The sequence below is a fragment of the Pseudophryne corroboree genome, chromosome 12, assembly GCF_028390025.1.
Source record: "Pseudophryne corroboree isolate aPseCor3 chromosome 12, aPseCor3.hap2, whole genome shotgun sequence".
Taxonomy (NCBI): Eukaryota; Metazoa; Chordata; class Amphibia; order Anura; family Myobatrachidae; genus Pseudophryne; species Pseudophryne corroboree.
The window spans coordinates 15,498,215-15,523,963 of NC_086455.1; the positions used below are offsets into that span (position 1 = coordinate 15,498,215).

Sequence of the window (25,749 nt, forward strand, 5' to 3'; positions counted from 1 at the left end):
CAATTCAGATACTCTCCTGGCAGAGGCCAGGGCTAGTAACATAGTCACTTTCAATGTGAGATATTTCAAATCCACCTTTTTCAATGGTTCAAACCAATGGGATTTGAGGAAATCTAAAACTACATTTAGATCCCACGGTGCCACCGGAGGCACCACAGGAGGCTGTATATGCAGTACTCCCTTGACAAAAGTCTGGACCTCAGGGACAGAGGCCAATTCTTTTTGGAAGAATATTGACAGGGCCGAAATTTGAACCTTAATGGATCCCAATTTGAGACCCATAGATAATCCTGATTGCAGGAAATGTAGGAAACGACCCAGTTGGAATTCCTCCGTCGGAACCCTCCGATCCTCGCACCACGCTACATATTTTCGCCAAATGCGGTGATAATGTTTCACGGTGACTTCCTTCCGTGCCTTAATCAAGGTAGGAATGACTTCTTCTGGAATGCCTTTCCCTTTTAGGATCTGGCGTTCAACCGCCATGCCGTCAAACGCAGCCGCGGTAAGTCTTGAAAAAGACAGGGACCCTGCTGTAGCAGGTCCCTTCTCAGAGGTAGAGGCCACGGTTCGTCCGTGAGCATCTCTTGAAGTTCCGGATACCAAGTCCTTCTCGGCCAATCCGGAACCACTAGTATTGTTCTTACTCTTCTTTGCCGTATGATCTTCAATACCTTTGGTATGAGCGGCAGAGGAGGAAACACATACACTGACTGGTACACCCAAGGAGTTACCAGTGCGTCCACAGCTATTGCCTGTGGATCTCTTGACCTGGCGCAATATTTGTCCAGTTTCTTGTTGAGGCGAGACGCCATCATGTCTACAATTGGTCTTTCCCAACGGTCTATTAACATGTTGAAGACTTCTGGATGTAGACCCCACTCTCCCGGATGAAGATCGTGTCTGCTGAGGAAGTCTGCTTCCCAGTTGTCCACGCCCGGGATGAACACTGCTGACAGTGCTATCACGTGATTCTCCGCCCAGCGAAGAATCTTGGCAGCTTCTGCCATTGCACTCCTGCTTCTTGTGCCGCCCTGCCTGTTTACATGGGCGACCGCCGTGATGTTGTCCGACTGAATCAACACCGGCTTTCCTTGCAGGAGAAGTTCCGCCTGGCTTAGAGCATTGTAGATTGCTCTTAGTTCCAGAATGTTTATGTGAAGAGACTTTTCCAGACTCGTCCATACTCCCTGGAAGTTTCTTCCTTGTGTGACTGCTCCCCAGCCTCTCAGGCTGGCGTCCGTGGTCACCAGGATCCAATCCTGAATGCCGAATCTGCGGCCTTCTAATAGGTGAGCCTTCTGCAACCACCACAGAAGTGACACCCTTGTCTTTGGTGACAGGGTTATTCGCAGGTGCATCTGCAGATGCGACCCTGACCATTTGTCCAACAGATCCCTTTGGAATATTCTTGCATGGAATCTGCCGAATGGAATTGCTTCGTAAGAAGCCACCATTTTTCCCAGGACTCTTGTGCATTGATGTACTGACACTTTTCCTGGTTTTAGGAGGTTCCTGACCAGATCGGATAACTCCTTGGCTTTTTCCTCTGGAAGGAAAACCTTTTTCTGAACCGTGTCCAGAATCATTCCTAGGAACAGCAGACGAGTTGTCGGGATTAAATGGGATTTTGGAATATTCAGAATCCACCCGTGTTGTCTTAGCACCTCTTGAGATAGTGCTAAAGCTGTCTCCAGCTGTTCTCTGGACCTTGCCCTTATTAGGAGATCGTCCAAGTATGGGATAACTAATACGCCTTTTCTTCGAAGAAGAATCATCATCTCGGCCATTACCTTGGTAAAGACCCGAGGCGCCGTGGACAATCCGAACGGCAGCGTCTGAAACTGATAGTGACAGTTTTGAACAATGAACCTGAGGTACCCCTGGTGTGCGGGGTAAATCGGAACGTGTAGATACGCATCCTTGATGTCCAAGGATACCATAAAGTCCCCTTCTTCCAGGTTCGCTATCACTGCTCTGAGTGACTCCATCTTGAACTTGAACTTTTTTATGTAGAGGTTCAAGGACTTCAGATTTAGAATAGGCCTTACCGAGCCATCCGGCTTCGGTACCACAAATAGAGTGGAATAATACCCCTTTCCTTGTTGTAATAGGGGTACTTTGACTATCACCTGCTGAGCGTACAGCTTGTGAATGGCTTCCAACACCCTCTCCCTTTCGGAAGAGACGGTTGGTAAGGCAGACTTCAGGAAACGATGAGGAGTATCCGTCTCTAATTCCAACCTGTACCCCTGAGATATTATCTGCAGGATCCAGGGGTCTACCTGCGAGTGAGCCCACTGCGCGCTGTAATTTTTGAGACGGCCCCCCACTGTCCCCGAGTCCGCTTGAGAGGCCCCAGCGTCATGCTGAGGTTTTTGCAGGAGCCGGGGAGGGCTTCTGTTCCTGGGAAGGAGCTGCCTGTTGGTGTCTCTTCCCTCTTCCTCTGCCTCGTGGCAGGTACGACAAGCCCTTTGCTCTCTTATTTTTGTAGGAGCGAAAAGGCTGCGGTTGAAAGGTCGGTGCCTTTCTCTGTTGGGGAGTGACTTGAGGTAAAAAAGTGGATTTCCCGGCAGTAGCCGTGGCCACCAAGTCTGATAGACCAACTCCAAATAACTCCTCCCCTTTATACGGCAAAACCTCCATGTGACGTTTTGAATCCGCATCGCCTGTCCACTGTCGTGTCCATAAGGCTCTTCTGGCTGAAATGGACATAGCACTCACCCGAGATGCCAGTGTGCAAATATCCCTCTGTGCATCACGCATATAGATAAATGCATCCTTTATTTGTTCTAACGACAGTAAAACATTGTCCCTATCTAGGGTATCAATATTTTCAATCAGGGATTCTGACCAAACTACTCCAGCACTGCACATCCAGGCAGTTGCTATAGCTGGTCGTAGTATAACACCTGCATGTGTGTATATATTCTTTTGAATAACTTCCATCTTTCTATCTGATGGATCCTTAAGTGCGGCCGTCTCAGGAGAGGGTAACGCCACTTGTTTGGATAAGCGTGTGAGCGCCTTGTCCACCTTAGGGGGTGTTTCCCAGCGCGCCCTAACCTCTGGCGGGAAAGGGTATAATGCCAATAACTTTTTTGAAATTATCAACTTTTTATCAGGAGCAACCCACGCTTCATCACACACGTCATTTAATTCTTCTGATTCAGGAAAAACTGTTTGTAGTTTTTTCACACCATACATAATACCCTGTTTTACGGTATCTGTAGTATCAGCTAAATGTAACGTCTCCTTCATTGCCAAAATCATATAACGTGTGGCCCTACTGGAAAATACGTTTGAATTTCTACCGTCGTCACTGGAATCAGTGCCCGTGTCTGGGTCTGTGTCGACCGACTGAGGCAAAGGGCGTTTTACAGCCCCTGACGGTGTTTGAGGCGCCTGGACAGGCATTAATTGATTGTCCGGCCGCCTCATGTCCTCAACTGACTGTTTAAGGGAAGATAAACCATCACGTAATTCCACAAATAAAGGCATCCATTCTGGTGTCGACCCCCTGGGGGGTGACATCTGCATATTTGGCAATTGCTCCGCCTCCACACCAATATCGTCCTCATACATGTCGACACCACGTACCGACACACACCGCAAACTCACAGGGAATGCTCTAATGAAGACAGGACCCACTAGCCCTTTTGGGGAGACAGAGGGAGAGTCTGCCAGCACACACCACAAAGCGCTATATATACAAGGGATATCCTTATATTAAGTGCTCCCTTATAGCTGCTTTAATATATATATATATAGCCATTAATGTGCCCCCCCTCTCTGTTTTACCCTGTTTCTGTAGTGCAGTGCAGGGGAGAGACCTGGGAGCCGTTCTGACCAGCGGAGCTGTGACAGAAAATGGCGCCGTGTGCTGAGGAGATAGGCCCCGCCCCTTTTTCGGCGGGTTCTTCTCCCGCTATTTTTCCAGTCAGGCAGGGGTTAAATATCTCCATATAGCCCCTATGGGCTATATGTGAGGTATTTTTAGCCTTGTATAAGGTTTATATTTGCCTCTCAGAGCGCCCCCCCCCAGCGCTCTGCACCCTCAGTGACTGCCCAGTGAAGTGTGCTGAGAGGAAAATGGCGCACAGCTGCAGTGCTGTGCGCTACCTTATGAAGACTGAGGAGTCTTCAGCCGCCGTTTTCCGGACCTCTTCACGCTTCAGCATCTGCAAGGGGGTCGGCGGCGCGGCTCCGGGACCGGACTCCACGGCTGGGCCTGTGTTCGATCCCTCTGGAGCTAATGGTGTCCAGTAGCCAAGCAGCAAATCCACTCTGCATGCAGGTGAGTTTACTACTTTCCCCCTAAGTCCCACGTTGCAGTGATCCTGTTGCCAGCAGGACTCACTGTAAAGAAAAAAAACCTAAACTAAACTTTCTCTAAGCAGCTCTTTAGGAGAGCCACCTAGATTGCACCCTTCTCGTTCGGGCACAAAATCTAACTGGAGTCTGGAGGAGGGTCATAGGGGGAGGAGCCAGTGCACACCACCTGACCTAGTAAAGCTTTACTTTTTTGTGCCCTGTCTCCTGCGGAGCCGCTATTCCCCATGGTCCTTTCAGGAACCCCAGCATCCACTTAGGACGATAGAGAAATATATGCTTTGTGCTATATGCTTCACTATGAAACAGCAGTGTCTGAGGTGACTCCATTTTGACCCAAACTTGTTTATAACTGTCTTCTCAGGCGTCAACGTCATGTTACGGAAAATCGCAGTGGCCGCTGCTTCTAAGCCAGCCGTGGAGATCAAGCAGGAAGATCAGTTGTTCTACATCAAAACCTCCACCACCGTCCGGACCACTGAGATCAACTTCAAAATAGGGGAGGAATTTGAGGAACAGACTGTAGATGGGCGTCCATGTAAGGTGAGGATCAGGGTACTGTAGATGCAGTCAGTCAACTAGTTAGTTCTACTGGTTTCATGACAGAAATATTCCATTACAATCTCTCGCTCAAGGGGCCTGGTGCAGAGGTGGTCACAAACCCATATGTTGAGCGTATCCAACGTATTGGGTGGTAACTCAAGGGGCCTGGTGCAGAGGTGGACACAAGCCCATATGTGGAGGGTATCCAACGTATTGGGTGGTAACTGGGCATCCTTACATAGGTCCAGTCAGGGCGTGTGTACGGAACTGCGGCCTATGCAGAGTTTGAGTCTATGTGTACTTACGTCTGTTTCAGATGCATATTTTGCACAGAGGATGGGGCTGGGGTAAGTGCGCACTGATAATAATGACCGCCATGAAATCAAACGCGTGGATATTGGTTGGCTGGACTGGAGATATATTTGCATGCCGGTAATGTACGTATTTAGGGGGTCATTCCAAGTTGATCGCTCGCTAGCTGGTTTTAGCAGCCGTGCAAACGCTATGCCGCCGCCCACTGGGAGTGTATCTTAGCTTAGCAGAAGTGCGAACGCGTGTGCAGCCGAGCTCTGCAAAAACAGTTTGTGCAGTTTCAGAGAACCTACTCAGCGCTTGCGATCACTTCAGCCTATTCGTGTCCGGATTTGACGTCATACACCGCCCATCTACGCCTGCGTTTTTTCAGACACGCCTGCGTTTTTGCAAACACACTCTGAAAACTGTCAGTTGACACCCAGAAACTCCCACTTCCTGTCAATCTTCTTGCGGCCGCCAGTGCGACTGAAAACTTCGCTAGAACCTGTGCACAACCACAATGGGCTTTGTACCCGTACGTCGCGCGTGCGCATTGCGGAGCAATGCCGATTTTTAGCCTGATCGCTGCGCTGCGAACAACGGCAGCTAGCGATCAACTCGGCTTGACCCCCTTAGTTCCGTGCACGCGTTGCATTCAACTCTGCATCTGGGTTCCAGTCAGAAGGTCAACATTCAGAATGTCGACACTATAGTCATAATGTCGACACCAGAATGCTGACATGGTCTGATTTTTTTACACACAGTATGTGTCGACACGTTCAGAATGTCAACATTTTATACGTCGATACCAAAATGCCGACTTTCCATTATTTATTTATTTTTGTTATTTTTATGGTTAGGTTTAGGAATAAGGTTAAGCTAAAATAAGCAAAAACCAGTATGTCACCATGATTGTGTTGGCATGTCATATGTTGCCAATATGAACATGTCAACACTGTTGAAAGTTGACCTACTGTCCACGTCCACGCACAGATTTTGATGACGTTCAGAACTTGATCACATTCAGAACTTGTCGACAGTTTGGTGTCGACCTGAATGCCCAAATTCGGAATATCGGTTGTTCATAACGACTGCGTCAGTCTCACACTGAACAAGACTTCTAGCTTCTCTTTCTTAGGCAATACAATCTGCTTGTAAGGTGTCACAGCCACTGGCATCGTTTTCGTGTTTTATACTAGCGCTGGTATAACACAAGAAAATGGGTCTACAAGTGGAAACCACCGTTTCCAGTCACCCAGTACCAACTCGCAATTAGAGTTGCGCTTAGGAGCATTATGCCTTTCCTAACATGACATGTCAGCGCCACGACCAGCTCTTGGCACGACACGTATCACCCGAATACTTGTTAAATAAGCTTCCCCCCCCCGTGCAAAGACAGCGTTATCTCCAGAGACGACAGTCCTATGGAAACCTCCCACAATGAACTGAGCGACTGCTGCCGAATCCCCTGTTTTTGCTCCTACATAAATACGCCCCCGTGTGTGGCCAGGATGGAACGTAAGTTTTATGACCCAGTTTACCGCGTTACTAAGGCCCTTACACTTCCTGCCTTACAACTGTGTTCCCAGCATTAAAATGAACTCGAGCTATAACATCCAAGCAAAGACAAGTTATGTTATATGCAATTCAATACTATCCTTTATTATAAGTGTCAAAAAAAAAAAAATGAAAAAAAAAAAAAAATGTACCCATATAACCGATTTTGGGATTCTGGCCACAGGTGGCTGAAACACTGCACTCATTGTTTCTGCAAAAAAAAAAAAAAAAAAATCTTGTTTTTTTAGGAGTGGATTTCCCTGCCGGTTGGTGAGCCATTAAATAAATCATCTACCGAAATCCGTTCCTGGTTTATAGCGTGCTGGAAGATGTCTTCTAGCATATATTAAAAGACCGGTGATAAGCAGCCAGCTCCCCCTTCCCAGCAAGTGACTCCCAAAGCTATTTATTTATGGCATGAAGGCTTATGCAATTAACCCCAACATGGCTCTTTGGCCAGTGGGGCTTGCGGCTATTCCGTCAAGCGCTGCGGGTTAAAAAACTTAAATTGGTTCCTTTTTGAAACCGTTACAGAAGCTGAGAAAGTGGAAACTGAACTCCCGACGCCTCTCGAGTCCCCTGTATGGTATGAGTTTAGGCAGTCCCGAGTGCAGCTTGGGATATTAATTGAATGCCTATTTTAGCAAAAAGGAAATTACACTTCTCTCTGCAAAGCAATTTGCGGTTGGGTAGAATGATGTTATGCTGAATCTGTTGTAGGTGGAAATTCAGCACCAAAGTGCAACTCTGCCAAATCTTAGAGGCAATACATCTGCCGTACAGTTCTCTCACTGAATATACAGTATATAGCTTATTGTAAGTGAAGGAAAAACTAGGTAGTGTCAGAGGTCTGGCAGGTTATTTAAGGTTGAGTATACAAGAAAGTGTATTTTTAAGGATAATATCATTCTTTTGTATCATTTATATACACATTTAAACATAGATATAACTATACAATAGCTGTACGTGAGGAGTTATGGCACCAAACCATGTGCCACAGATTATCCCCATTTTTCACTCTCCCGACGTCTGCGTTGCCGAATTAGACAAGTTTAAAATTCTCAATTCTTCGATCCTGACCAAAAACGGTCTGGATCGGCAAATCAGGGATTTTTAACATTAACAATTTCCCCAATTCCCTGACGGATCGCGGATCATTTATGGCTGCTGATCGGTGGTTCCGGTTGGGTTGGGAAAACGGAGGCTACGTGTATTGGGGCCTCGACCTTCTAACTTTGTGAAATAGTGCAAGTGTACAGTAACCCGTCCAATCATATTTCCTAGCGTTTTCTGACTTGCCATCAACTGACCAAAGCTCATTTTTGATTGGTTGTTTGTCATATTCCACATTGACATAATGATAGTCCATAAACTTCACAGACTCTCATATAAAGGAAATATACAAATATATCATATTTAAGGGTTTATTTATTATGGATGGAGAAGTCCTAAATGTGAATATGAGTGTTCTCTCTATTTAGGAAGCCCTCTGTAATGCAACCCATGAGGGAGTTCCTTTAGTAAGGAACGGTCCTCCTAATGCTATTGCTATCTTTGGATGACTATAGCAGATGCTACGTCCAAAAATATTTATTATGAAGAAAAAAAAGCTTTTTCTACATTTCTCTATCGTCCTAAGTGGATGCTGGGGTTCCTGAAAGGACCATGGGGAATAGCGGCTCCGCAGGAGACAGGGCACAAAAAAGTAAAGCTTTACTAGGTCAGGTGGTGTGCACTGGCTCCTCCCCCTATGACCCTCCTCCAGACTCCAGTTAGATTTTGTGCCCGAACGAGAAGGGTGCAATCTAGGTGGCTCTCCTAAAGAGCTGCTTAGAGAAAGTTTAGTTTAGGTTTTTTTTCTTTACAGTGAGTCCTGCTGGCAACAGGATCACTGCAACGTGGGACTTAGGGGGAAAGTAGTAAACTCACCTGCATGCAGAGTGGATTTGCTGCTTGGCTACTGGACACCATTAGCTCCAGAGGGATCGAACACAGGCCCAGCCGTGGAGTCCGGTCCCGGAGCCGCGCCGCCGACCCCCTTGCAGATGCTGAAGCGTGAAGAGGTCCGGAAAACGGCGGCTGAAGACTCCTCAGTCTTCATAAGGTAGCGCACAGCACTGCAGCTGTGCGCCATTTTCCTCTCAGCACACTTCACTGGGCAGTCACTGAGGGTGCAGAGCGCTGGGGGGGGGCGCTCTGAGAGGCAAATATAAACCTTATACAAGGCTAAAAATACCTCACATATAGCCCATAGGGGCTATATGGAGATATTTAACCCCTGCCTGACTGGAAAAATAGCGGGAGAAGAACCCGCCGAAAAAGGGGCGGGGCCTATCTCCTCAGCACACGGCGCCATTTTCTGTCACAGCTCCGCTGGTCAGAACGGCTCCCAGGTCTCTCCCCTGCACTGCACTACAGAAACAGGGTAAAACAGAGAGGGGGGGCACATTAATGGCTATATATATATATATTAAAGCAGCTATAAGGGAGCACTTAATATAAGGATATCCCTTGTATATATAGCGCTTTGTGGTGTGTGCTGGCAGACTCTCCCTCTGTCTCCCCAAAAGGGCTAGTGGGTCCTGTCTTCATTAGAGCATTCCCTGTGAGTTTGCGGTGTGTGTCGGTACGTGGTGTCGACATGTATGAGGACGATATTGGTGTGGAGGCGGAGCAATTGCCAAATATGCAGATGTCACCCCCCAGGGGGTCGACACCAGAATGGATGCCTTTATTTGTGGAATTACGTGATGGTTTATCTTCCCTTAAACAGTCAGTTGAGGACATGAGGCGGCCGGACAATCAATTAATGCCTGTCCAGGCGCCTCAAACACCGTCAGGGGCTGTAAAACGCCCTTTGCCTCAGTCGGTCGACACAGACCCAGACACGGGCACTGATTCCAGTGACGACGGTAGAAATTCAAACGTATTTTCCAGTAGGGCCACACGTTATATGATTTTGGCAATGAAGGAGACGTTACATTTAGCTGATACTACAGATACCGTAAAACAGGGTATTATGTATGGTGTGAAAAAACTACAAACAGTTTTTCCTGAATCAGAAGAATTAAATGACGTGTGTGATGAAGCGTGGGTTGCTCCTGATAAAAAGTTGATAATTTCAAAAAAGTTATTGGCATTATACCCTTTCCCGCCAGAGGTTAGGGCGCGCTGGGAAACACCCCCTAAGGTGGACAAGGCGCTCACACGCTTATCCAAACAAGTGGCGTTACCCTCTCCTGAGACGGCCGCACTTAAGGATCCATCAGATAGAAAGATGGAAGTTATTCAAAAGAATATATACACACATGCAGGTGTTATACTACGACCAGCTATAGCAACTGCCTGGATGTGCAGTGCTGGAGTAGTTTGGTCAGAATCCCTGATTGAAAATATTGATACCCTAGATAGGGACAATGTTTTACTGTCGTTAGAACAAATAAAGGATGCATTTATCTATATGCGTGATGCACAGAGGGATATTTGCACACTGGCATCTCGGGTGAGTGCTATGTCCATTTCAGCCAGAAGAGCCTTATGGACACGACAGTGGACAGGCGATGCGGATTCAAAACGTCACATGGAGGTTTTGCCGTATAAAGGGGAGGAGTTATTTGGAGTTGGTCTATCAGACTTGGTGGCCACGGCTACTGCCGGGAAATCCACTTTTTTACCTCAAGTCACTCCCCAACAGAGAAAGGCACCGACCTTTCAACCGCAGCCTTTTCGCTCCTACAAAAATAAGAGAGCAAAGGGCTTGTCGTACCTGCCACGAGGCAGAGGAAGAGGGAAGAGACACCAACAGGCAGCTCCTTCCCAGGAACAGAAGCCCTCCCCGGCTCCTGCAAAAACCTCAGCATGACGCTGGGGCCTCTCAAGCGGACTCGGGGACAGTGGGGGGCCGTCTCAAAAATTACAGCGCGCAGTGGGCTCACTCGCAGGTAGACCCCTGGATCCTGCAGATAATATCTCAGGGGTACAGGTTGGAATTAGAGACGGATACTCCTCATCGTTTCCTGAAGTCTGCCTTACCAACCGTCTCTTCCGAAAGGGAGAGGGTGTTGGAAGCCATTCACAAGCTGTACGCTCAGCAGGTGATAGTCAAAGTACCCCTATTACAACAAGGAAAGGGGTATTATTCCACTCTATTTGTGGTACCGAAGCCGGATGGCTCGGTAAGGCCTATTCTAAATCTGAAGTCCTTGAACCTCTACATAAAAAAGTTCAAGTTCAAGATGGAGTCACTCAGAGCAGTGATAGCGAACCTGGAAGAAGGGGACTTTATGGTATCCTTGGACATCAAGGATGCGTATCTACACGTTCCGATTTACCCCGCACACCAGGGGTACCTCAGGTTCATTGTTCAAAACTGTCACTATCAGTTTCAGACGCTGCCGTTCGGATTGTCCACGGCGCCTCGGGTCTTTACCAAGGTAATGGCCGAGATGATGATTCTTCTTCGAAGAAAAGGCGTATTAGTTATCCCATACTTGGACGATCTCCTAATAAGGGCAAGGTCCAGAGAACAGCTGGAGACAGCTTTAGCACTATCTCAAGAGGTGCTAAGACAACACGGGTGGATTCTGAATATTCCAAAATCCCATTTAATCCCGACAACTCGTCTGCTGTTCCTAGGAATGATTCTGGACACGGTTCAGAAAAAGGTTTTCCTTCCAGAGGAAAAAGCCAAGGAGTTATCCGATCTGGTCAGGAACCTCCTAAAACCAGGAAAAGTGTCAGTACATCAATGCACAAGAGTCCTGGGAAAAATGGTGGCTTCTTACGAAGCAATTCCATTCGGCAGATTCCATGCAAGAATATTCCAAAGGGATCTGTTGGACAAATGGTCAGGGTCGCATCTGCAGATGCACCTGCGAATAACCCTGTCACCAAAGACAAGGGTGTCACTTCTGTGGTGGTTGCAGAAGGCTCACCTATTAGAAGGCCGCAGATTCGGCATTCAGGATTGGATCCTGGTGACCACGGACGCCAGCCTGAGAGGCTGGGGAGCAGTCACACAAGGAAGAAACTTCCAGGGAGTATGGACGAGTCTGGAAAAGTCTCTTCACATAAACATTCTGGAACTAAGAGCAATCTACAATGCTCTAAGCCAGGCGGAACTTCTCCTGCAAGGAAAGCCGGTGTTGATTCAGTCGGACAACATCACGGCGGTCGCCCATGTAAACAGGCAGGGCGGCACAAGAAGCAGGAGTGCAATGGCAGAAGCTGCCAAGATTCTTCGCTGGGCGGAGAATCACGTGATAGCACTGTCAGCAGTGTTCATCCCGGGCGTGGACAACTGGGAAGCAGACTTCCTCAGCAGACACGATCTTCATCCGGGAGAGTGGGGTCTACATCCAGAAGTCTTCAACATGTTAATAGACCGTTGGGAAAGACCAATTGTAGACATGATGGCGTCTCGCCTCAACAAGAAACTGGACAAATATTGCGCCAGGTCAAGAGATCCACAGGCAATAGCTGTGGACGCACTGGTAACTCCTTGGGTGTACCAGTCAGTGTATGTGTTTCCTCCTCTGCCGCTCATACCAAAGGTATTGAAGATCATACGGCAAAGAAGAGTAAGAACAATACTAGTGGTTCCGGATTGGCCGAGAAGGACTTGGTATCCGGAACTTCAAGAGATGCTCACGGACGAACCGTGGCCTCTACCTCTGAGAAGGGACCTGCTACAGCAGGGTCCCTGTCTTTTTCAAGACTTACCGCGGCTGCGTTTGACGGCATGGCGGTTGAACGCCAGATCCTAAAAGGGAAAGGCATTCCAGAAGAAGTCATTCCTACCTTGATTAAGGCACGGAAGGAAGTCACCGTGAAACATTATCACCGCATTTGGCGAAAATATGTAGCGTGGTGCGAGGATCGGAGGGTTCCGACGGAGGAATTCCAACTGGGTCGTTTCCTACATTTCCTGCAATCAGGATTATCTATGGGTCTCAAATTGGGATCCATTAAGGTTCAAATTTCGGCCCTGTCAATATTCTTCCAAAAAGAATTGGCCTCTGTCCCTGAGGTCCAGACTTTTGTCAAGGGAGTACTGCATATACAGCCTCCTGTGGTGCCTCCGGTGGCACCGTGGGATCTAAATGTAGTTTTAGATTTCCTCAAATCCCATTGGTTTGAACCATTGAAAAAGGTGGATTTGAAATATCTCACATTGAAAGTGACTATGTTACTAGCCCTGGCCTCTGCCAGGAGAGTATCTGAATTGGCGGCTTTATCTTATAAAAGTCCTTATCTAATCTTCCATTCGGATAGGGCAGAACTGCGGACTCGTCCGCATTTTCTCCCTAAAGTGGTATCAGCATTTCATCTGAACCAACCTATTGTGGTGCCTGCGGCCACTAGCGACTTGGAGGACTCCAAGTTGTTGGACGTTGTCAGAGCCTTAAAAATATACATTGCAAGGACGGCTGGAGTCAGAAAATCTGACTCGCTGTTTATATTGTATGCACCCAACAAGTTGGGCGCACCTGCTTCTAAGCAGTCGATTGCTCGTTGGATTTGTAACACAATTCAACTTGCACATTCTGTGGCAGGCCTGCCACAGCCTAAAACTGTAAAAGCCCACTCCACAAGGAAGGTGGGCTCATCTTGGGCGGCTGCCCGAGGGGTCTCGGCATTACAACTCTGCCGAGCAGCTACGTGGTCGGGGGAGAACACGTTTGTAAAATTTTACAAATTTGATGCCCTGGCAAAGGAGGACCTGGAGTTCTCTCATTCGGTGCTGCAGAGTCATCCGCACTCTCCCGCCCGTTTGGGAGCTTTGGTATAATCCCCATGGTCCTTTCAGGAACCCCAGCATCCACTTAGGACGATAGAGAAAATAAGAATTTACTTACCGATAATTCTATTTCTCGGAGTCCGTAGTGGATGCTGGGCGCCCATCCCAAGTGCGGATTATCTGCAATACTTGTACATAGTTATTGTTAACTAATTCGGGTTATTGTTAAGGAGCCATCTTTAAGAGGCCCTTTCTGTTGTCATACTGTTAACTGGGTTTAGATCACAAGTTGTACGGTGTGATTGGTGTGGCTGGTATGAGTCTTACCCGGGATTCAAAATGCCTCCCTTATTGTGTATGCTCGTCCGGGCACAGTACCTAACTGGAGTCTGGAGGAGGGTCATAGGGGGAGGAGCCAGTGCACACCACCTGACCTAGTAAAGCTTTACTTTTTTGTGCCCTGTCTCCTGCGGAGCCGCTATTCCCCATGGTCCTTTCAGGAACCCCAGCATCCACTACGGACTCCGAGAAATAGAATTATCGGTAAGTAAATTCTTATTTTTTTTTATATATATATACAGGTTGAGTATCCCATATCCAAATATTCCAAAAATACGGATTTTTTTGAGTGAGATAGTGAAACCTTTGTTTTCTGATGGCTCAATGTACACAAACTTTGTTTAATACAAAAAGTTATTAAAAATATTGTATTAAATGACCTTCAGGCTGTGTGTATAAGGTGTATATGAAACATAAATGAATTGTGTGAATGTACACACACTTTGTTTAATGCACAAAGTTATTAAAAAATATTGGCTAAAATGACCTTCAGGCTGTGTGTATAAGGTGTATATCTAACATAAATGCATTCTGTGCTTAGACGGGTGTGGATCATTAGATAGTGTCTAGGTTGACAATGTTTAGGTCGACCACTATAGGTCGACAGTCACTAGGTCTACAGGGTCGGAAGGTCGACATGTTCTAGGTCGACATGAGTTTTTTTGGTGTAGTTTTCTTCGTAGAGTGACCGGGAACCCCAATTAGTGCACCGTGTCCCCTAGCATGGCTCGCTTCGCTGGCCATGCTCCACGTGGATCGTTAAGTATGAAAAAGTTTTTTTTAAAACTCATGTCGACCTTTTGACCTGTCGACCTAGAACATGTCGACCTTCTGATCCTGTCGACCTAGTGACTGTCGACCTATAGTGGTCGACCTAAACATTGCCTACCTAGGCACTGTCTATCTTCGGACCGGATCCCGCTTAGACTTAGGTCATACCGCCATGATATCTCATTATGGTATGCAATTATTCCAAAATACGGAAAAATTCCATATTATTATTATTATTATCCTTTATTTATATGGCGCCACAAGGGTTCCGCAGCGCCCAATTGCAGAGTACATAAACAAACAATCAAGCAGGAAAACAGCAACTTACAGTTGACGACAATATAGGACAAGTACAGGGTATATAGACATAGCTACATCAGCAGATGACACTGGAATAAGTATCAGGTGGCAGAAGACTGCTGGATGTGGTGCAGCTGAAGATTATTAAAGTAAGAAAAGGGTAAGCACATATCCAGAATACTTCTGGTCCCAAGCATTTTAGATAAGGGATACTCATCCTGTATATTCTTTTTTTATTTTCTAACAATATATGTATTTTTTTCTATTTATATCTATGAATGAATCTGCAACTGGAACCCCAGGTCTGGCTTCCGGTGCAGTGTGCATATTCCGGGTCACGTACGCAGAGCGGACCCCGGAGTGTCTAGTGAGCGCAGTAAGGGTCTCCATACAGGATGTAGTCATAATGTTGCCATTCACAATCTGACATGTCAGCATTCTGCCTGGCTCGGCAGCGCAGGGTTGGGATTAGGGGGGGGGGGCACTTACCGCCGGAAGCCACGCAGGATCCATCGGACGTCACCACTGGAGCCGTAGGATCTACTGTAACAGTTAAATTACTGCTAGACCCCCAGGAATGTGGTGTTGACTTTCTAATTATGTTGACATGGTGACATTCTCACGTTGACGGTATGAATACTGATAAGATGAAAGTTGACAAAAACATACCATCTTACCGCTGCCAGGCGGTATTGCTAGGGAGCATTATTCAGCGGCCCCAGTAAACTTCTATTTAAAAACTGCGCTCAATACGCCAACACCGAGGCCCAATCCGGCCATTACCAGTGAGATCAAACACCTCCAAAAATTGGGACTGTCCGGAGCTAGCCTATGTAGCGGTGTTTTTTTTTTTTTTTTTTCCTTTTATGAATCTCGTTATACTGAGGACAATGAGCGGGTGTTGAAGTTGAATTTGAGAACCTAGAATATTTCTGACAAAATATGGGTCATCGCTTTTTAATAAAGGAGGAAAGCCAGCACTTGGCACTGGGCCAGCCGACACAAAGGCCCCTGACGGACTAACCCAAGCGTGACAACTCTGGAGGGAGTCACATGCTCTGTTTCCTTCAGCCTTACACGATTCTGGTCTCATTATCAGACATATGACTCTCCGGCCTTGGCAGCCAGGTCTGATAGTGTGCTCCAGTGACTCCTCTTGAGATTCTTCCCAGCGCACGCTCTCCTGCGCTATCTGCGCTTTTTCCATTTACTATGAATAGACCGATTTCAGATGATCCATTTTGATAAACCGTAGAGGGGGGAAAGATGGCTCCTCCATAAAATGGCCACTTGTCTATATGTAATTATTTTTCTCTGTCAGTTCAGCGACAAGGGGCGCGGAAATAAGAAGTTATGCCCTTGACGGAAAAGTGTCAAAGCAATCCGTAAAACATTGTGTTATCGTATGAGCTTTTGCCTAGCCCTTTTCTTTGAGTAGTTTCTGCTTCACTTTCAATTCTGAAAAAAAAAAATGGAAACCACATGTTAGTAAAAACTGCTACGAGTCAGTAAATTTTTTATAACATTGTGAATAAATACGTCCAAGGGATGGGAAACTGGACTAAAGGTCCAATAGGCATTTCTTCTAATAGTAAAAAAACAAAACTGTGCCATTTGATTCTGTGATCTTTAATCCTATATTCATAATGTGCAAATATATCATTTTTATTTTATTTTAATGGTATTTCATATTATTATTATTATTATTATTAATATTTAAAATGTAAAATTAAGGCTGGAGGATTTGCTTCCTGCCGTTATGAATCTTTGCGAGTTTTCAAAATATAATTTTTTAATGTATTTTTTGCTGAAACGTGTGTGTGTGTGCTCATTTCCATATGTAAAATACGCCCCATTAATATAACAATTGCTCAGCCCATTTAGCATTAAGAAACAGTGCAGGGAGGCAGCAATCAGGAGCATCCAAACTGAGCCACTCAGGTCTCGCAGCTGATGGTAAGCTCCGTGCTTCAAGCTGCTGATGGCTTTTCAGTGAGTCCATCCGTAATGCTTTGTTACCCCTCCTTGTCTGTACTTCAGCTGTCTCCCTGCCCCCATTCACTTTCCAAAGTCAGGAAGTTAAGTGGGTGAAATGTGGAAGAAAGGAGGAAATTGAGTGTTAGAGTCCTCAGTAATGAGCTTCCAGGAGGAGGCTGCTGTCTCCTGCACATGACGGATGGGGGTCCTTGGTATTGAATGCCCTTTTCTGGAGGGCCTATTTGTTATTTAATTAAGTGCCTCCCTTTTATCTCTCTCCAGAGCCTGGCAAAATGGGAAAGTGAGAACAAAATGGTATGTGAGCAAAGACTTCTGAAAGGAGAAGGACCCAAGACTTCCTGGTCCCGAGAACTGACCAATGATGGAGAACTTATCCTGGTAAGAACGCCAGTCCCACCATTCCCTACAGCATGCTGTACGTTGTCCAAGCTAACATTTACTTTTTGGTAAAACTGGCAAAAACAAGCTGCTGACTCGTTTCACAGACAACACATGGGATTTGTTCCACCATGTTATCAAATAAGTTCTTTCTAAGCCCGTTCTTGCACGGTTTCCTGTCAGTACGATGCACATTTAAAAGCTAATGTAGAATGGGCATTGGCTTTGTGCCCTAAACACAGTGGAGCAGCCATTTTGTGCGGAAAACGTTTCCTCATGAAAGTTAGTCATAAGGTGCCTCTGTAATATCACTGGTTCAGGATCCAATTAGCATACCGGCGTTTGGGATGCCAGTAGTCGGAACACCGATGCCGGAATACCGACACGGCGGTATCCCGACATCGATCACAGTGCCGACGCCGGAATTTCAACTGTCGGCATCCCGATCATAAGTATGCTGGGGAGTGTTAGGCTTAGGTTGCAGGGGGTAAGGGGGGTTAGCTTTAGGCACTAGAGGGAGAGTTAGCGTTCGGCGCTAAAAAGGGAGGGTTAAGGTTAGGCACTAAGGGGGTGGGTTAGGGGATGTGAATTCTGCCCCCGTGACAACGTCTGTTGCAAACTGTATACTTATTTTATTCCTTTTCCCTTGTAGACCATGACTGCTGATGATGTCGTCTGTACACGGATTTATGTTAGAGACTAAATTCACCGAGCCACCTTAAGAAATCTGAGGCGTTGATCTTGTCCGGCCCACCGTCTGAATCTTTAGTAACCACTTCTTCTAAAGCAGAGAGTATCCCGTTTACAGCAAGACACGATAAAGTCAATACTCACCCTACAATGGCCACAGCCTTTCATTATTGTTTTGGAAGATGGTAGAATTGACCTCTTTCTCATCTTGCCGCAAAGACTCGTTTATAACCAGAGTGGGCAACACTGTAGCGTTAATATTCGTGCGAAGAGTGATGGGGTAATAACTGAAAGGTCAATTAGGCTGTGCCAAATGAAAAGTTTAATTTATATGTTAGATTGACCATTCCAAGTTGTTCTTGGAAAACTGTTTCTGTCGGCCATTTTTTATGTACAGCCATCTAATCTTTTGCGCCATTTTAGGATGGGCAACCAGAAAATGTATAACAGAAAAGGAAAACAAAGGCTTGTTGATAGTCAGCATTGGTAGAAAATGAGGCAAACACCTGACTTATTTGCAATAATACTAATCGATTAAAAAGTAATTTAAAAAGAAATAGGGTTTCAAAGTAGAATTCTTAAAGATGGCCGCCAGCCTTGTGAATATGTCCTTCAGATTTGAAGTGTTTTGTCTTAGAGACGTTCTAGAACACAGTGCACATTCACCCACAGGCACATAATTAAAATGATTGTAAAGTAGACCCGTGCATTACTTCTATATAGACAGTTTGATATGTACATACAGTAGACACAGGTGTGCAACCAATGAGGTTAAAAGCACTACAGAGAGGCAGCCATATTGCTCCTTTTTCCTTTAGGACTAAAGGTTCATTTTTAGCCAGAATATAGCGCCACCTGAGAAGAGAAAATGGATATTTCCTTTTTTTTTCTTTAATACAACTGGCTTTAAGCATTTTATACATTTATAGTATTGAAACACATAGCTAGAAAATGTAGTACTGCTAGCTAAATGTTTTATTTCCTGAGGTAGAATCTTCTCACATTGCTTTTATTTTTCTAGTTTATGCATTGTTCTGTATTTATTTGTCCATATGTTTGTTTTTTTAAGTAAAGAAAAATACTTCAAAAAGTTTTGTCTTTTCATGGTTCTGATTGGCTGCTGTTTGTTTTGACGTGGTTCAGATTGGCTGTTTGTATTTTTGTGGTTCAGATTGGTGGTGGTTTGTTTTTATGTGGCTCAGATTGGCTGCTGTTTGTATTTTTTGTGGTTCAGAATGGCTGCTGTGTGGTTCAGATTGGCTGTTTGTTTTTATGTGGTTCAGATCGGCTGTTTATATTTTCGTGGTTCAGATAGACTGTTTTTATGTGGTTCAGATTGGCTGTTTGGTTTTACGTGGTTTAGATTGGCTGTTTGTGTTTTTGTGGTTCAGATTGACTGTTTTTATGTAGTTCAGATTGGCTGTTTGTTTTTACGTGTTTCCGATTGGCCGTTGTTTTTGTTATTGTTTTTTTTTTTAATGGTTCAGAGTGGCCGTACACAAATGGGGTACATGGACACAGGTGGAAACTACAAAAAAGGCTTCGCTCAGCCAAGATTTGAGCCTAGGATACTGATAACAAGAACTACTATTTTATCATTATATGCCTTTTTTTTTTTTCCTTATTATCCCATTAATGCTTTCCTTAATATACCTTTAATGCTGTCCTTATTTTCCTTTGTGAAATGTGATGTGTTTGTGTTTCTGCTGGAAAATACAGGAGCACTGGGACACACGTTCCTATAAGTAAGATAAAGCAATTTAGAATTTTTGGAAGAATGTATTTATTCCTTTTATACAGATGTGGTAGATGCTGGGACAGTGGTTCTCTTTGGAAAGAGGTTGATTTGGAGAGCCTATAAGTGGACATCCCTGTATTATCTGATGGGATCATAATATGAATTGGACTTTAAAGCACAGAACAACATACACATTTTTCTAGGTTTAGAAGTAATTGGATTCATCTTTTTCTGTGACTAGAGCTAGAGAACCTACGGTATACTTCTCTCTGTACTGGCTGCCCACAGGCATGCAGGACAGTTATAGGGCAGGGTGGAGCATCCAGTATCCAATCAGAAGATTGGGATGTTCAGCAACCAAATTCAATTAGCCGCGAAGTAGGTGACGCAACTTTTTAATGTGTGGCTGGGTTTTTGATATGCACGTAGAAGTCCACTTAAATTCAGGTTTCAGTGGGAAAAATCACAGCTTTTAGTTTGCACCTCTCGGCTAGGAAAAAGTCCCTATTTTAATGTAAAACATGTCAGGACATAGGGCCTAATTCACATTTGTAAGGAACGGCACAGCCACAAGGAAGCGACTGTGCAAGTCCGTGTAATTAAAATGCTAGAGGCATCTGTAGGAGATGGACTCCTCCTGTTAGCAATTGTGAGATCCGAGTGCGCCTTGGATCACCATCGCGAACATTGGTCGCATTCGCCGTGTTTTCAGGCACAGTCAGTTTGTGTAGGCTTAAGGTTACTCAGACTGTGGCTGTAGAATCTGGACATCCAGGAAGACTGCATCTGATCACTGAGACCCTGGACCCAAAAGGTGTGTGTTGGGGGGGGACTGGTCTGCACACCGTATTTCTAAGAGACCCCGGACCCGTCACGCCTACAAAATTACCCCGTTTTGATGAACTGTGCCGGTTGCTACCACTGCTCCGCCCCCCCAAACTGACTGGGGTCTGCGAGGAATATCGCAAGATGGGAAAAGGAATTTGGAACTTGCAGATGGGACCTACAAGGGTTTTTTTCCCAACATTTTACTTATTTTATTTAGACACTCAAAAACCACAATAAAAACATTATATTGTACCCGAAAATACTCTAGTCCACTGGTGTATCTATCTATAAAGGGTGCAGTCCAGGAGGGCCCCATAACGCAAACCCTGCAACCATTTGTTTAATACTCACCTCTCCGGAGTCCCCCGCCGGTGGTAGAACCTCTCCACAAATCTCCGGGAAAATGGTCGCCGCACCATTTCACCAGAGTTCTGCGCAATAGAGTCTGTGCCCCTAGTACTCAGACTTTTACTGCACTGCCGGCTAGAGAGGAGGGGGCCGGACAGAGGGGGCTGCACACTGGCCTCCTCCTCTGTTATACGCCCCTGCTCTACACACTATTGTTTGCTGAAGTACAATTGCTGGCTATAATTTTTCATCCATTAATTAAGGTTGCAAAAATCAACCATTTGACACATTTTAATAATACAATCTACTTTGCTTATGTCCAGGAGCAGCCTCCTATACTATTCTGCTAACCTATTTGCCATTTTTGGGGGGTCCAGGATGATTTCCCCAGTTCTTCATGCACTTCACAGTTTGCCCTGCAGAGTTAACGCACAACTTAGGAGCAATGCCGCATGGGGCCATTTGTGGCTGAGATGTGTGGGACTCGGGAGCGAGTGCTCATTAATTTATGCTGTGATCGCACACTGTGGCAGGCTGAGTGTTGTAGCTCCGCTAACTTCCACATGTGCACTGTTAAGGCAATCAGGAAGCAGGAGATGTTAATATGCAGCCTGTCTGATCATTTAAATGGTAACAGCTGCAGGTGGCGCTTATGGCTGCCGTACCGGTCGTAAAATTAAATGAAGTAGTGACACTGAAACACAGAATGACATTTACATTTCCTACGTGGCCCCCTGCCTTCAAATCCCGATAATGCGTATGTGTCACTGTTATATCCTGTACCCGTGGGATGCGGTTGAGATACCGGCTGTGATGATCCCGGCAGTCGGAATCGCAACACCCTTCAGAATGGCGACACTGGAATCCCGACAGCCGGCATCCCAACCGTAAGTGTATCGGGCGAGTTAGGGTTAGGGCCGGGAGCGAAGGTCATGTTTAGGCGCCACCTGGGGGGGTTAGGGTTAGGCTGCGACGGGGGGAGGGGGGGTTAGGGTTGGGCTGCAGGGAGGGAGGGTTAGTGTTAGGCATCACCGGTGGGAAGTTTAGGCACTAAAGGGGGGAGAGTTAGGCTGCTGGTAGAAGGGGGTTACATTTAGGCACCACCGGGGGGCAGGGGGAGTTGGGGTTAGGCACTAAAGGGTAGGTTAGGCTGCGGGAAGGGAGGGGAAAGCATACTTAACTCGCCACTTTTGGGATTTTAAAGATTGGCATCCTGTCCGCCGGTCACACGTACAGCACCCGTACACATCTGTAATCACAAGAGTGACTTCTGCATTAGATTGCTCTAGTTGTAATGTTGGTTCTCAGAAAACAGTTAATCTGTAATATATAATAGTATAAACACAGGGCTGTCCAACAGGAGGCCCGTGAGCCAGATGTGGCGCTTCGAGGCTTTTGGGTGCCCCCTGTGTTCACCATCCTTATTTGGACAGCACTCTACTAATGTAATGCACAGATGCTGCGAATCCCTGTAAGTAACATTTGTATCCCTATAGAAAAGGCATCGTCCCATTTTCCATATGCAGTATATAAGGCAAAGATTACAACAAAGCAGTGGTACAGACAGGGTTAATTACGTTTGCTCAAGGAATCAAATCCTCAACATTCATGTCTAAGCCATTGCTAATTCCACCATGCTTAAGAGTCAGCTCGCAGCCCGTGACTTCAAACGCAAGACGGGCCTGCCACTCACACGTTGTGAGTCAAAAGAAAAGTATAAAAAAATCATTACAGCGGCTTAGTACGGTATTATGGGACAGTCTACTCAACGTAGCGAAGCAGAGCTCCCAGCCAATCAGTGCAGCTCATGAGATAATGGAGTTGTTCACTTTTTCTATGCACACAAGACTTCCTGTTTGTAAGCCTGAATCTGCTGAAAGTGGAGCGCGCTACTGCGCAGATTCCATGTTGCTGCTCCTCCAGGGAAGCTACATTCCCTGTGCCAAGATGGCCGCAGAGGCTACTATTGAGCTTGCTTGAGCACTTGCGGAGCAACCACAGTGGGATACAGTAGTCTTCCTCTTAGCTCCAGTGAGATCTGTGGTTACCTGATGTTTTAGCCACTGTTCCAGCATCCTGCACCACTAACTTGGTACCTACATAAACTGGCCAGCTGGTGATCTGTACGACACCCCACTCTGCTCAAACTCGGCTCCATCTATCAGTGAGTATAACAGTGAGTACGACTGTATCTGCTTTATCTTCAAAATGGCTCACACTATGAACAGCCCAGTTACTATACCAATGGTGTTGATTTATTGGTAGATAGCAGGTACGGCCGTACTCACTGTTACATATATACTGGTGATGAAACTGAGCTTGAGCAGAGTGTGGTGTCATACAGCTCACCAGTAGCTGAATGTATATAGGCATTGGGTAGTGGTGCTGCAGGAACACTGGAATCATCGTGGATTGTAGGTAATCACAAGTCTCTAGAGCAGTGGTTCTCAAACTCGGTCCTCAGGACCCCACACAGTGCATGTTTTGCAGGTAACCCAGCAGGTGCACAGGTGTATTAATTACTCACTGACACATTTTAAAAGGTCCACAGGTGGAGCTAATTATTTCACTTGTAATTCTGTGAGGAGACCTGCAAAACATGCACCGTGTGGGGTCCTGAGGACCGAGTTTGAGAACCTGTGCTCTAGAGCAAAGTGGGAGGCCCGCCATCATCGCAGCATAATGATAATTAGCTGCCTCGCTGGCCCCATGGTCGGCCATAATTCATAAGTGTTACAATTGCATTTCTAGATTCCTCAAAAAAAAATCTGCAGTTTTTTTACTATTTGTGTAGAGCACAGGTTCTCAAACTCTGTCCTCAGGACCCCACACAGTGCATGTTTTGCAGGTCTCCTCACAGAATTACAAGTGAAATAATTAGCTCCACCTATGGACCTTTTAAAATGTGTCAGTGAGTAATTAATACACCTGTGCACTTGCTGGGTTACCTGCAAAACATGCACTGTGTGGGGTCCTGAGGACCGAGTTTGAGAACCACTGATGTAGAGAAACAGTGGGGCTGACAGTGTAGGAGGTGTACACGCCCATGTGGCTCTGGCCAGACCCACATAGCACTGGCCACACCCACATAGCATTAGTTATAGCTCCTCCCCTTCTCACCATAGGCCCTTGGACATTTTCAGCACTAGGCCTATGTGGCCTTTAATCCTAATCTTTAATTTTAGCATACCTCCCAACATGACCCTCTCCAGGAGGGACAGAATGATCTACTCCTAGACTTCCCTCTTAATTTATGATGGCCATCACCTGTGCTGAAACACCTTTCTTATACATTAACCTGTTCAAATCAGGTGCCAGCAATCAGAAATTAAGAGAAAAGTCCAGGAGCAGAGCATTGTGTACCTCCTGGAGAGGGTCATGTTGGGAGGTATGATTTTAGTACCTTGAATGTTGCATCAGGCTGACTGTACACATTGAGAAAAGTATCACAAGACTGGCAAAACACAAGTTGGCTCAGTGAGCTAATGGCCCGGTTATCTATATGCAGCAGAAGGATCCCGTTTTGGATCCTGTCTGGCTTCTTTTTATCTTAGTGCCCTGAAAGTTGCAGCTGGGTGGTTTAAGACATTGAGTCTCCCTGCTGAGCAGTGGCTTGTTCAAATGTGCGATTTAGACCCTGAAACACAACATTGATTTAGATCAGTCCTCAGGGTCAGAACCCCACACAGTGCATGTTTTCCAGGTCTTCTCACAGAATCACAAGTGAAATTATTAGCTCCACCTGTTGACCTTTTAAAACGTGTCTGTAAGTAATTAATACATCTGTGCATCAGCTGGGTGACCTGGAAAACATCAATTGTTTGGGGTTCTGAGGACCAAGTTTGAGAACCTATGGTCTACACAACTGTTTTTCTCAAAGTTATCACTCAGTCTAAAGCAACAGCAATAAACAATAGGTCTTGTTGGGGATTAAAACCCCTGATTCCGCCATTGTAATGACTAAAGAACATGGGTACTGGTGTAGTGAGCCACTTTGCCGTAGTGATGACTTCTGTCAATATCATCAGTCAGCGTGAAGGCAAGTTACTAAAAGGAGAAGCATCGGGAATAGAACCAGGGTCCCCACCATGCACCAGCGGAGAAGAGCATAGCCACTAGCCCACAAAGGCAGCTGATTCCACGGAACATGCAGTGAGGCTATTCTCAATATCGACAGCCAGCCTGGTATATGTTAAAAATACAGCCACGTTAGGATTTGATGCTTGATTAAAAAAAGGTGTTTCGCCACAGATGATGGCAATCATTAATTAAGAGTAGAAGTCCAGAAACAGAGCATTCTGTCCCTCCTCTAATGGGTCCTGGTGAGAGGTATGCACTGTGCCAGGTCCTGATCCAAGTAAGTAGTGATCTCTATCACAGTATTCCACATGGTACAACATCCCAGATACCAAGAAGAACAGGTGAGTACATGGCTACTGGCCAGCTGTGTCAGATCATGTCATTACCAAGAAGCCTGGTGTAACATACCAAGGAACAACGGAGTCAGATTTTCCTTCTGGTCAACTCGGCTATATGTCTCAATGTCATGACTCTAATGCAACAGTAAAAAAACATAAGGGGTCAATTTACTAAAAATAGATTTTAATTGATTTTAAATCAATGCTGTTTTCTACATATTTACTAACAAATTAAATGTTTATATCGATTTTTAAGTGTTAGTATTAAAAAAAAATAACCACACAGACTTGAACCAGTGTCTTCACATCACTAACCAGTACAGCATCAGGATACTAGTCATGTGAGCCATCACAACGTCTGATATGGAGGTAAGACTCCTTGAAGTTTATCAAGCACTCTATTGATCTAGTGAACTACATGGAGACCTCCCATCTACCTAAAAATGAAGCAGCATGGGGAATTGAACTCTGGGTCC

The 25,749-nt window shown here is 45.7% G+C and overlaps 1 protein-coding gene across 2 annotated transcripts in view; it reads left to right on the plus strand.

The window, feature by feature from the left end:
• CRABP2 (cellular retinoic acid binding protein 2) overlaps positions 1 to 19,031 on the plus strand; it is a 174,590-nt gene extending 155,559 nt beyond the window's left edge. For both annotated transcript variants that reach the window (XM_063947074.1, XM_063947073.1), the window contains 3 exons: positions 4,697 to 4,875; positions 17,135 to 17,251; positions 17,904 to 19,031. In XM_063947074.1, coding sequence (XP_063803144.1) covers positions 4,708 to 4,875; positions 17,135 to 17,251; positions 17,904 to 17,954 — 336 coding nt within the window. In that variant the 5' untranslated portion in view covers positions 4,697 to 4,707 and the 3' untranslated portion in view covers positions 17,955 to 19,031. The remainder of the gene's footprint in view (positions 1 to 4,696; positions 4,876 to 17,134; positions 17,252 to 17,903) is intronic.
• The last annotated feature ends 6,718 nt before the right edge of the window (positions 19,032 to 25,749 follow it).